Source organism: Hevea brasiliensis, chromosome 13, assembly GCF_030052815.1.
Source record: "Hevea brasiliensis isolate MT/VB/25A 57/8 chromosome 13, ASM3005281v1, whole genome shotgun sequence".
Lineage (NCBI taxonomy): Eukaryota > Viridiplantae > Streptophyta > Magnoliopsida > Malpighiales > Euphorbiaceae > Hevea > Hevea brasiliensis.
Genome location: NC_079505.1, coordinates 8,553,092 through 8,565,506, shown reverse-complemented (window position 1 = coordinate 8,565,506; position 12,415 = coordinate 8,553,092). Strand labels below are relative to the sequence as shown.

Genomic DNA, 12,415 nt, shown 5'->3' with positions numbered 1-12,415 from the left:
ATATTTATATGCTAAAATTTAATTTAATTTATTTTAATGACTATTTATAAAATACATAATATTTGTTTAATAATATATCAATATTAAACCTTAAACTATTAACCCTCTGTCTTTAACGATTCAATAATCAGATCAGGTTTGAAAAACCTTACTCTGTACCCTGTTAATCTCACGCTCTGATTCATCTTCTTCCCCCTTTTCCTTCTTCATTCTTCACCTTTATCATCATTCACCATGTTCAACCAAAGACAAACCAACAATGTTTTTAATTTTATTTTTAATTAAGTTTTTATATTTAAAAAAATTATTTATGTAAACTAAAAAGATGATTTAAAAATAAAGGTGAAAGATGAAAACTAAAAATATTTATGCTCTGATTCATCTTCTTCATCCTTTTCCTTCTTCATTCTTTACCTTTATCAAGGTTCACCATGTTCAACCCGAGACAAATCAACAATGTTTTGGTTTTTTGAATCAACAATTAACTAACATATATGATCAATGTATCATATCACATACTCCAGTTGATTCAATTGACTCAAATATATATTTAATTAAATCAATTATATGATAATTGTCACAAGTAACTTAAATATATATGATCAATGTGACATTACATATAATCAATTGATTTAATTTATTCAATTAAAAGTTCAATTAACTAAAATATATATAATCAATGAAGGTCGACATGACACATACTCAATTTTATACTCAATTGAATCAATTAAGTGATAAATGTTATTATTAACTTAAATATATATGAATAATGTAGGTTGACTGTATGCATAAAATTAAAATTCAATATATATATTGATGCATAAAAAATATAAATGAATAATCTTTTCAAGGTGTTTGTACTTAATCAAAATCAACCTAAAATTACTTCTTTATATTTTTTTTATATTTTACTTGTTTAATTTAATTAATTATATGAAAATATAAAATAATATTTTTATATTTAATTTTTATAATTTTAATTACAATTTTTAAATTTTATTTAATCATAAGAAACTATAAAAATTCTAATTAAATATAATTAACTATAATGTTTAATTTTAATTTTTTATATGAAAAATATAAACATATTTTTAATTATTAAAATTATTTTATTTTAGTTATAATTTTTTATTTTTAATCAATTATATAAAATATATAAAAAATTACTTTTTATATTATTATTTTAATTTTAATATTATTATTTTTAATTAATTATGTGAAAATATAAAAATAATATTTTTTTAATTAATATAATTATAATTTCAATTTTTTTAATTTTAATTAATGAGATGAAAATATGAAAATATAATTTTTTTTTATATTTTTTTAAAAAATTAGGCATTTACTCTTTGATAAGATTATCATTTCTATTTTTGTGTTTTGATTACTTATGTTAAAAAGGGAAACAATAATTTTTAATTGTGAGAATTAAATTCTCTAATTTATTTACAAATAGAATTTACAAACGGAATAAATATGATTATAAATACAAACAGAATTCCAACCGACATTTCAAAAAGGGCAAGAAATATTCAATTTACATAGGGACTTTAAAAATCGGTTTTTAAACAAACAGAATATTTTTGTTTGTTGGTAATCGGTTTGTAAATTACAAACAAATTGAGTATCCGTTTGTAATTTTACAAACCGATTTGTCATCCATTTGTAAATTGGTAAAAATTAAAAATAGGTAAGCAAATTACAAACAAATCTATGTCATCGGTTTGTTATTATTTTAAATCAATGCAACTGTCAAACAAAAAGCATAGATTGGAAACAAACAAACAAATCTTCAACATTTATTTACACAAGCTGCCAAATGAGCCATTTTATGTAGTACATTCAATTTGGATAAAATGATATCGGCCACGGGCTTCTTATCTTAATTTCCTTCTGGTTGTTGCTCTTGATTCAGTAGAATTGTAACACTCTCACTGTAGCAATTTCATATATTCTACTGTTCTGGTGACCGGTGTCGGTCCGAACAGTTAGAACGTCTGGAAAAATATTTAGACTAAAGTGAGAAGCCATAATTAACTCAAATAATAAATATTTAAATGAAAATAATTTTAAGTTGGGGGCCATGGCCATTTTATGTAGTACATTCAATTTGGATAAAATGATATCGGCCACAGGCTTCTTATCTTAATTTCCTTCTGGTTGTTGCTCTTGATTCAGTAGAACTATCAAAATATAAGAGACCTCGATCAATGCATCTTGATATATGCAATTATTAATCATATTTAGATTTAATCAAGTTTTTTAAATATAATTTAATGACTGATTATTGTATACATTAAGAGGTCTAAAAGATAGTACTCCCTTAAATATACAAAACCAATTTTACTTGATCTTAAAAATTGTGGGATTTATATTTTCATGCATGTGCGCCTAATAAACTTAAATCTAGATGTAGATCTAAATTTAAATTCAATGATTTCTTCTTCTATTTCTCTAGCTGCCTTCCTAGCTAGTAGAGGTCATGAAGTTCTGGTTGAATTTGAGATTTATTTAAAATTCAAAATTAAATTAAAATTTTGATATAATTTTTATTCAGTTCTTTGATTTTAGTTCAATTTAATACGATTTTGATTTATTTTTTAATTTTTAAAATAATTTTATATAATTATTTTTTTAAAATAATTATATTTAAATTAATATTTAAATTTTAAATTAAATTATTAATATATTATATATTAAAATAATTTCAGTTTGGTATGATTTTTGAATATTCATCGCTATTCTTTGATTTTTTGTTCGGTTTGAGACTGAAAACCGTGCATATCCCTGTTAAGCTAGCAGTAGTGCCTCCCCTGTTTCCTCTCGTCTCATCGCCATACTCTTTCTATTTCTTTTTCTAGGCCTTGAGCCCTTGCCGTCGTCACCTCCTCCAAGCCACCAACTCTATTCTTCTCTCGCCCGCCCCTCAAGCTTGCGCACCTCTTCTGCTGCTGGTGTTCTGTCGCTTCTCACTCGCCGCCGCTTGCCCAGCAGTTGCTCCGTCCTTTCTAGCAGATCCTGACTTTGAATATGGACGATGCAACGTGAGAGTTTCATCACTCTTCAGCACTTGTTATCATATCTTGCTATCCTTTATTGAGTTGTTAAGTTTAGTAGATTGTGCCAAGTCTTAGACCTTGCCCGTAAAGTCGCTGTTCACTCTGGCCTCGTCACTCTGCAATCCATCAACAGGAGGTCTGTGTATTTTTTTTTTATATATAATTTTAATTCTGCACCTTTCCTAATTAAATCAAGCCTGAACCCACACTTGTTTCCACATTTCCACATTATATATTCTCACTTTCTTTTCTTGTGCCATCTTATCTACGCAGCTAAGCTACATGAGGAGCTCAAATACTACTAACAAATACATTCGTGCCGACTTACAGAAGGCGGCAGAAGAAGGCAATCTTGATCCATTGATCAAGGAGCATGGATCGACTCTTGATAGCCTGGAGACCCCAAATAAAAATACAATATTGCATATTTACCTTACCTCTCAAAGTGAAAGATCCTCCGAATTTGTAAAAGATGTACTTGGCATTTGTTCGTCACTGTTACTGAAGGTCAATGTCAACGGCGATACTCCATTGCACATTGCAGCAAGATACGGACATGCTGACGCAGCAAAAGAGTTAATCGCAGAGGCTTCACTACATGGTGAAATAGATATAGAGCGCGGAGAAGGGCCAAGAGACGGGGTAAGGAAAATGTTAAGGATGACAAATAAAAATAAAGAAACGGCCTTGCATGTAGCGGCACGATATGAAAGAAGTCTTGGTGTTGTGGAAGCAATATTGAGTAATGAAGATCCAGATTATACATATTCTGCCAATGATTGTGGGGAAACTCCGCTTTACCTGGCTGCTGATAATGGATGTGAAGAGATAGTCCTTGAACTACTAAGAAATCCCAATTCAAAATCACTGACTTATATCGGCCCCAGTGGTAAAACGGCATTACATGCGGTGGCAATGAACTGGGACATTAATCGGAAAAGTAAAGGTAGATCAGTAAATATATCAGAAACTTCCTTTATGCATGTATTGATTATAAATTAATTAATTTTATTTTATTTCAGTTTCAAAATGATTTTTTGAAACTCAAGAATTAATATACAATATAAGAAGGTGCGTTGAGGTGCTGAAGGTTTTGTTGGGGCTTTTGGTGGATCTATTTTTGCTGTGTTCTAGTGTGCTACTTTGGATTTCCTGCTCTTCAGTCCTATTGTGTTAGCCTTTGGTTCTTTTCGAATTCTTGTTCCTTTGCTGGAGGTTTTGGGTCATTGTTGCAGCCTCTTGTTTTTGGTTCTTTTTCGGAATTTTCAGCTTTTCATTGGGTTCCAGTTTGGAGTTTTTGCTTTCCTTCTCTTGCTGCTTGCTTGCTTCGCTAAGGGGCTTCTCTAGTTGCAGTAGCCTTTTGGATTGTTTAGCAAGGCTCTCAGGGAGTGTAGTTGTTTGGGTTCTCTGGAGCTTGTGGCTCGGCTTTAGAGTCTCTACCTGGGCCGCTTAGCTGTCTTCTGGTTTTGGTCTATTGCATGCTGGTGGTCAGCTTTGTTTTTGTTGTTCTTTATTTCTAAGTTTGGTGGTGGTTTCAAGCCATTCTGTTGTTACTTCTTATGCAGGTCTCTTTTTTGTGTAGTTTAGCTTATTGCTAAGTTTGGTTTGTGGTTTTGATCTTGTTTTTCTTTCAGTTTCCTATAGCTGGTATCGCTGTAGTTCTATTTTAATAAAATTTTTCAGCTTATAAAAAAAAATAATAATAACAATAAAAGGCTTTGCATAGATTGGATATTTTTATTTTCATTATACATATAAATTTAGTTTTCATTTTCTTTGAAGAAGATTAAAGTCAAACATATAATAAAAAAGATGATATCTTTTTCATTATAGTTTTCATAGAAATGTGTAGTTCAAATATTTGATGTATGGTAATGTATACTAAAGTTATTGTATCTCTAGACCAATTAATTATCAATTAAGGTTCTTGATATTAGTAATTAATTATCAATTTGGTCCTGTTGACTTTGTTCCAGTGATTATAGACAAGCTATTGGATAAATGGAGTAGCTTGGCTAAAGATACAGATGAAGAAGGATGGATTCCACTTCACTATGCTGCATATAAGCATCGTACTAAAGTGGTCACAAAGCTACTGGAAAGGGATGAATCTAGTGCTTATGTTGCAGATAAATACTGGAAGAGGACAGCTCTTCACATTGCAGCCTGTAGAGGCTACACAAATACGATGGAAGAGATCATTTCTAAATGCCCAAATTGCTGTGAACTTACTGACATTAGAGGCTGGAATGTTCTTCATTATGCAGTGATCAGCAAAAAAAATGAAATAATAAAAGCAGTGCTCAAACATTCATCATTGTTTTACCTTCTAGATGAAAAAGATGTTAAAGGGAATACGCCTGTCCATCTATATAGGACTTATCATCCTGATTACGACCATCTGCCTTCTTTCATAAAGGGAGGAGATATTGATATGTTCAAGTGTTGGAAAAAACTGCACAACGAAGTTCAATTCAGAGGAAACTTATCCTCAAAGAAGGTCAGCCAACTAATATCTATCTTTATCTTATCATATTACTTTTTGAGCTTTATAAGTAAACATTGATTCTTTAGGCATTAATATATTTATAATCTATTTATTTAAAATAATATGTACAAAAATGTGAATAATAGTAAGTAGAAGCTTTTTATTAATCATTCCTTTCGATTTAAATTTATTAACGAGAGAAATAACACAAAAGAAATGATATCTTATTTTCTTTTTATTTTTTAAAGTAACTAATATTCTGAAAGTGTTGCAGAATGACAATTTAAAATGGATGAAAGACCTTGGCGGTGGACCATTGGGGAAAATGGTAAGAAAATCCAAGGAAGAGAAAGAGGAACAAGAAGAAAGGAGAAAAAAAAACATGGTACTTAAATTTGAAAAAGTCAAAGACTCTCATTTGGTGGCTGCAACACTCATAGCAACGGTAACTTTTGCCGCAGGTTTCACTTTGCCTGGTGGTAATATCAGTGAAGAAAACGATTTGAAGAAGGGGAGTCCTATCCTAGGCAAAAATTTGGCTTTTAAAGCATTTATGATATCAGATACTATAGCTATGGTTTTATCTACTTGCTCTGTCTTTATTCACCTTATGCTGGTGGTCGTGGGATATCGGAAAAGATACTATTGGTTAATAAGATGTGCTTTCAGTTTCCTCTTCTATGCTATGGTAGCAATGGTGATTACATTTGTGACAGGCACTTATGCAGTTCTAACGCCTTCCTTTAGAATTGTCATTTGTGTCGTTGGATTGAGCTTCTTCTTCTTCTTATTTTATTTCATGATAAGGGTATCATGGAATTTAATTTCTTTGGATGACGACGATGATGACAAGGACAATGGTGATGGTATTACTTCTAAGGATCAAGCCGCAATTTTGTAAGTGGTTTTCATATATATATATAATTTCGTTAATTTTTTTTCACGATTTTAACTTGTTTTATTCGTTATTGAAGGTCATGGGTGACTGGCGGAATCTCTTCTTTGCTTTCCTTTATCAGAATTCCGCATTTGATTAAAAAGACTAAGGATTTGCTAAAGAAGCAGTCAATCAATTCGTCAGGTATTATTAGATCCTAAGAAAAAGAGACTCATGCTTGCTATTACCGCGTGGAATGTAAATAAGTGTCTCCCTTCGTATGGATGTGTTTAATATAAAACCATGTAGAAGGAAAAATGATGTTGGGGTAATGACATGTGTGGCATTGTAATATATTTTTGTTTGGGTTCATAAACATTTTTGCTACTGGACAATTTTATATTTCATATATATATATTTCCAAAAGAAGATTAATTAGAATAATATTTGAATATCAAGTTTTCAATAAAATTAAAAAATAGGAAGCCATTTGGTAGAAGGTTAGAAAATTGAAGGTTAAGTGTTACTTGGTAAGTGTTACTTTGCAAGTGTTAAAGGACTAAAAATTTAATTAATGGTGTTTAGTAAAAGATTAATGAGAAACCTCAAATAAAAGTATATAAATATTTATTATTATATTTTCCTTATTAGCATCTGTTAAGCTCTATTAACTTAGTCCTCAAAGATTAACATTTTAACTCTTAAAGAATGAATAACTATTAACTAGATTAAAAATTAACCTAGTCTATTATTAGTATCCAAACAACATTAATAATTACTCTTATTAACCTTATACCAAATGCCTCATTAGAGTTAAGTTTCATTTATTTCATGGAAAATAATTTATTTATAAAAAATATTTTATTTACTATTATTTGGTTGTAATACTAAAAGTTAGTTGATAAAGTTGTGTATTATCGTCCAAAAAATTGCCCAAGAGGGGGTGAATTGGATTATAACAATTTTTTGGTTCTTGCTTGAAACCTTATGAAAAATTATGACTTTGATCAACTAGGTGTTCCTAAGAGTGGTGTGATGATATGCAACTCAAATATATTTATCAAATATACTCAAATCAAACTTTTAATTCGAGCTAAAGCAATTCAAAGCAATCAATACTTCAATCACTTGAAACAAACAATTTATCACATATGCATACATCAACAAACTCAAAGATAATCCCAATATGTTCAACAAACATAATATATTACAATATATTGCAAAAAGTAACGAGAGTAGGGTTTAGAAGATTGAACATGAGATTTTATAGTGGTTCAGCCAACAAGCCTACCTCCACTCTCTTAAAGATCCCTTTGAGTCTTTACTCCACTATAGTGCTCCTTTCAATGGCAAGAGTCAAAGCCTTTTACAACCACAAGACTTTCTAAGATGCTTGCAAACCATTTACAAGTCTTATCCCAAACACTCTCTAGCTTCAAACTTTAATTGGTGCTTGACCAACCCTTACAAATAGCATTTAAGATGTTTTTTATTCTATCTCACTCAATACAAACAGATTCTATAAAGAAGATAAGAGTAGATTTGCCAATGTAGCTCAAAAACTCATTAAAGCACTTGAATGAAAATAATAAATGTTTTTCAAGAGAGAAGAGCAATTCTAAGCCTTCATTAAGTGTAAAATGGTGTAGAATAAGTGCTTATATAGTCCCTGATGATATCAGATTGTTTAAAAACAAATTTGAACATTGCAAGCGCATATTTTAAGAAAATGCTTATTATTTTGTCATTCTGTGTGATTCTAGGCAAAGTAGCAAACTAATAAATTTTTGAATACTAGCATCGAAGCAACTTGGAAAACTATGAAAATTTTGAATACCAGTAGCAACATGACTAAGTAAAACGATACTATCAATGCCTGACTTATATTTGGGACTTTAAACAATAATGCTAATCTTGAGAATCAATTGGATCAGTTAAAACTTTAAAGGCATGATAGAAAATAAATTTTAAGCACTTAATTTTGAAAGCTTAAAGGAATTAATGATAAGAATAAATTGGCATTACTCCTTCAATTCTTTTTACAAACAACCTAAGACTTAATAACTTAAAACTAAGCTTTTAATACCTCTTCAATTATAGCTTGGAAGACAGACTTCATATCATCTTTTGGCTTTGATTTGTCTCATGTTAGCTTTAAGAGATATCTTTCCACAATTGAGCTAACCACAAACCTTTCTTTTCTTTGAGCCTTAAGAACATCACACAACTTAAAGAAATAGATTAGATTAATTCTAGTTGAGTTTTGTGATACACGCATTTTGCATAGTCATTTAGGTTAAATTTCATGGCTATTTCATTCACTTGTTAGTCACTTTTAGCCAATTTTATTAGTTATTTAGATAGTTTTCCATAATTGTCAATTTTTGAGTTAATTTGTAATTTTGCTTTGTTTTGTAGGAAAAATGATGTTTTTGAGGGACTAAAAAAGAAATTTTATCAATGAGGAGTGATTCCTATAGCCAAAGATATCAAAAACAAAGCTTGAAAGTTGAAAAATGCAAGGTGGCCAAAATATGCATAACCTGCTGCATAAGTTGTGCAGTTCTGCACAGGAAGAAGAAGCAAACTCCTAAACCTGCTGAAATCTGCATAACTACTCTGCATGACTTATGCAAGTTCACGTCCTGCTTATGCAGCTTCAAGGAAAACTGCATAACTTATGCAGTCTTGCACTTTGCTTATGTAGTTTCAAGGAGGAAACAATCAAGATAGCCGAAATCTGCATAAGCTATTGCATAACTTTTGTAGATCCATTCTTTACTTATGCAGCTTCACGTAGAGAGCCCAAAACCTACCAAAAACTGCATAAGGGCCTGCATAACTTATGCAGTCCACTTATGCAGTTTTCATAAAAGACTCCAAAGCTTGAAGAAACTACACAACCAACCTGCATAGCTTATGCAGCATCATGAGAAACACCTAGAACCACCAATTTTGCATAGAATCTGCATAAGAAACTTGCACAACCTGTATAACTCTTCATAATGAGCTGACAGAAGATTTTCCTCACGTGAACTTCACCTCAAACATACCATTTTAGGGCTACTTGTCAGAAAAATATAAATATGCCCTTATCTCATTTCAGAAAGGAGAGGAAAAAGAGGGAAGAAAAGAGCAGCAGCAGGGGAAGAGTGAGAAAAATAGAGCAAAAATGTCACCTTAATTTTTGAACTAGATTTGGAGTTTTCTTCCTTTCTTCCTTATTTCCTACCTTTCTTGTATTAGTTTTCTTAGTTCTTAGCTTAGATTTAAGATTTATTTTCATATTTACTTAGAATTTCTTGTAAATATTATGGATAGTGAGTAGTTTTCATTAGATTCTAGAGTTGGGATGTAATATTTGAGATATTTTGTGGATTTTGATTGGGTAATCCATATTTTGTGATTTTAATGAAGTTTTATCCATTTCTTATGTGCTCAATGACGTGCTTAGTGTAGGATCCCATTAAGTATTATTCTTAATCCATGATTGAAGCACCAAAAGGAGAAAACCTTGTGATAGATAATCAAGAAATTGGACTTAATTAACTTAGATCTAGAAATAGACTAAGGATTAAGAGGATTTACAGATTAATTAAGGAACTTAATGGGTCTTGATTAATTTTAACTCCACGAAAGTAGGATTAGATTGATTAAGGCACTCTTTGTCTCACTCGAAAGAGTATTCAAAGGATTTAAGGATTAATCTCCTTAAAACCCATAAATCCCATAAGATTGGATAACTAATTTAAAAATCCCAAAATAGCTTGAATATGAACTCCCAAACTCCGGAATTGCCCTTTTATCATTGTTAATTTCTAATTGAATTTGATTGCTTGCCATTTTAAATCTTTCCATATTTCAATTTGCTTATTTTAATTTGCCACAAATTTAGTTGAATCTTTACATTGTTGATTAGATTATTAATTTTGCGCATATAGATTTCACACTTCAACATCTATCAATATATTGCTTTAATTTCAAAAATAGTTCAAATTAGTCAATTTTTATATCAAAAATTCAATCATTAACATAACTCCTCGTGGGAACGATATCTTTTCTATATTACTTGTATGACCCTGCACTTGCAGTTGGGCCACATGAAGTTTTTGGCGCCGTTGCCGAGGAGTTGTTTGTTTAAGATTGAATTCTTGATTATTTTAGTTGTTTATAGCTTTTATCTTTGTTATCTTTTCATTTTGTGTTTGTTTGTTCCTTTTAGGTACTCTTGATCTTTTATGAGAAGAGCTAGAAGCACAAGTGATACATCTTTATTGTTTAATCCTGAAATTGAGAAATTTTGTAGAGCTAACAAGAAAGAAACCAGAAAAAGGAAAGAAGCCTTGAGAGCAACTGAAATTGAAGCAGAAATGGCTGATGAAAGAATTAGAATTAGTGGTGGTAATGCTGGAAATGATCAAAACAATGAAAATGCAGCTCAAGGTGAAGAGGTTGTAAATGCTAATGTGCCTAGGGGAAGTATGATGGATCATACATTTCCTCGTTTTGATGACTTAAGAGAGAGTATAGCAAGACCAAGAATTGATGCAAATAGCTACAAGATGGATTTTGGGGTTCTTTAAATAATTCAAAATTTCCAATTTGGGGAACATCCTTCAGAAAATCCACACACACATCTAAAGAAGTTTGCTATGATTTGTGATATGCAAGATTGAAGCTATTCCCATTCTCTTTGAAGGATAGAGCATTGGATTGGCTTTATTTTTTACCTCATAACTCTATTACAAATTGAGTGCAACTCATTGATGCATTTCTTGCACAATATTTTCCATATGGAAAAACTCAAGAATTGAGGAATCAAATGACAGCTTTCAGACCAAGAGAAGATGAAACTCTCTATGAATCATGGATGAGATGGAAGGAATTAGAGAGACAATGTCCACATCTTGCCATTCCAAAATGGATGATAAACCAAAATTTTTATACCAATGATACTCCTGCAATTAGAGGGATTATTGATGCTCAAACAGGAGGAGAATTTATTATGAAGCAAGAAGATGAAGCTTATGAGCTGTTGGAGAAAATTGCAAAGAATACTCATCTTTGGAGTAGTCCAAGAGCACTAGCTCCAGCTCAAAAGAGGCAAGTTGCTGGAATGTATGACCTTGATCCATTCAACATGATTAATGCAAAGTTTGATGCACTTACAAATGTTTTGGCAAAGAAGATGGAAGATTTAAGTATGTTGGTTAGTTCATCATCATCATCTGGAAGTTCACAATAAGTTGCTTATGCAGAAGGAACTACCAGCTGTGGAGTAGACTATGGAGAGCAGGCTGCATATGTTGGTAATTATGGAAACAAACAGATGGGGAATCCTTACTCTCAAACTTATAATCCAGCTTGGAGGAACCATCCCAACTTTTCATGGGGAAATCAGTAAAACCAAGTCCCAAATCAGAATCTTCAACCACAATAGTAACAAGGAATTCCATATCAGCAAAATAGGCAACCATTGCCTAATTTTTAGCAGAGAAACTTGAATCCTCCACCAAAACAGCAAGAGCAAGGTTCCACCACAGAAGCTTTGTTACAACAGATTCTTGCTAACCAAACTAAGCATGATGAAGAGATGAGAGAGATGAAAGTAAGGCTAGAACAGATGCAAACACATAACAGAATGTTGGAAAACCAGATTGCACAACAAGCATCTTCCTCAGGTACCAAGTCTTTTGGAAAACTAAGTCAGCTAGAAAACCCAAGAGAGCAGTATTAAGCCATCACTTTAAGAAGTGGGAAGGTTGTAAACAAGGAGAAGACTGAAAAAAGTGAGAAGAGAGAAAATGAGAAAGAAATTGATAAGAGTGAAAAAAAAAGAAAGTGAGAAAGAAAGTGCAAAAAAAGGTAAAGAAAAAATTGAAGAGAAGGAAGAGAAGTAAATACCTCCAGAACCTTACAAGCCATAACTTCCCTTTCCACAAAGATTTCAAAAAGCTAAGCTTGATAAGCAATTTGAGAAGTTCTCAAAGG

General features: G+C 31.3%; 1 protein-coding gene and 1 non-coding gene across 2 annotated transcripts; one reads left to right on the top strand and one right to left on the bottom strand.

Annotated features, from left to right (window-relative positions):
* The first annotated feature begins 2,782 nt into the window (after positions 1–2,782).
* Positions 2,783–9,228, top strand: LOC131171805 (protein ACCELERATED CELL DEATH 6-like). Its single transcript, XM_058131754.1, has 6 exons — positions 2,783–3,195; positions 3,333–4,005; positions 5,036–5,559; positions 5,822–6,444; positions 6,522–6,628; positions 8,843–9,228. Exons 2-6 carry the CDS (start codon positions 3,342–3,344, stop codon positions 8,866–8,868), a joined length of 1,944 nt encoding a protein of 647 aa, XP_057987737.1. The 5' UTR covers positions 2,783–3,195; positions 3,333–3,341; the 3' UTR covers positions 8,869–9,228.
* A 2,003-nt stretch (positions 9,229–11,231) lies between these two features.
* On the bottom strand, positions 11,232–11,338 carry LOC131172327 (small nucleolar RNA R71). Its single transcript, XR_009142809.1, has one exon. It is a non-coding gene; the product is annotated as a small nucleolar RNA R71 (small nucleolar RNA).
* Positions 11,339–12,415: the final 1,077 nt, after the last annotated feature.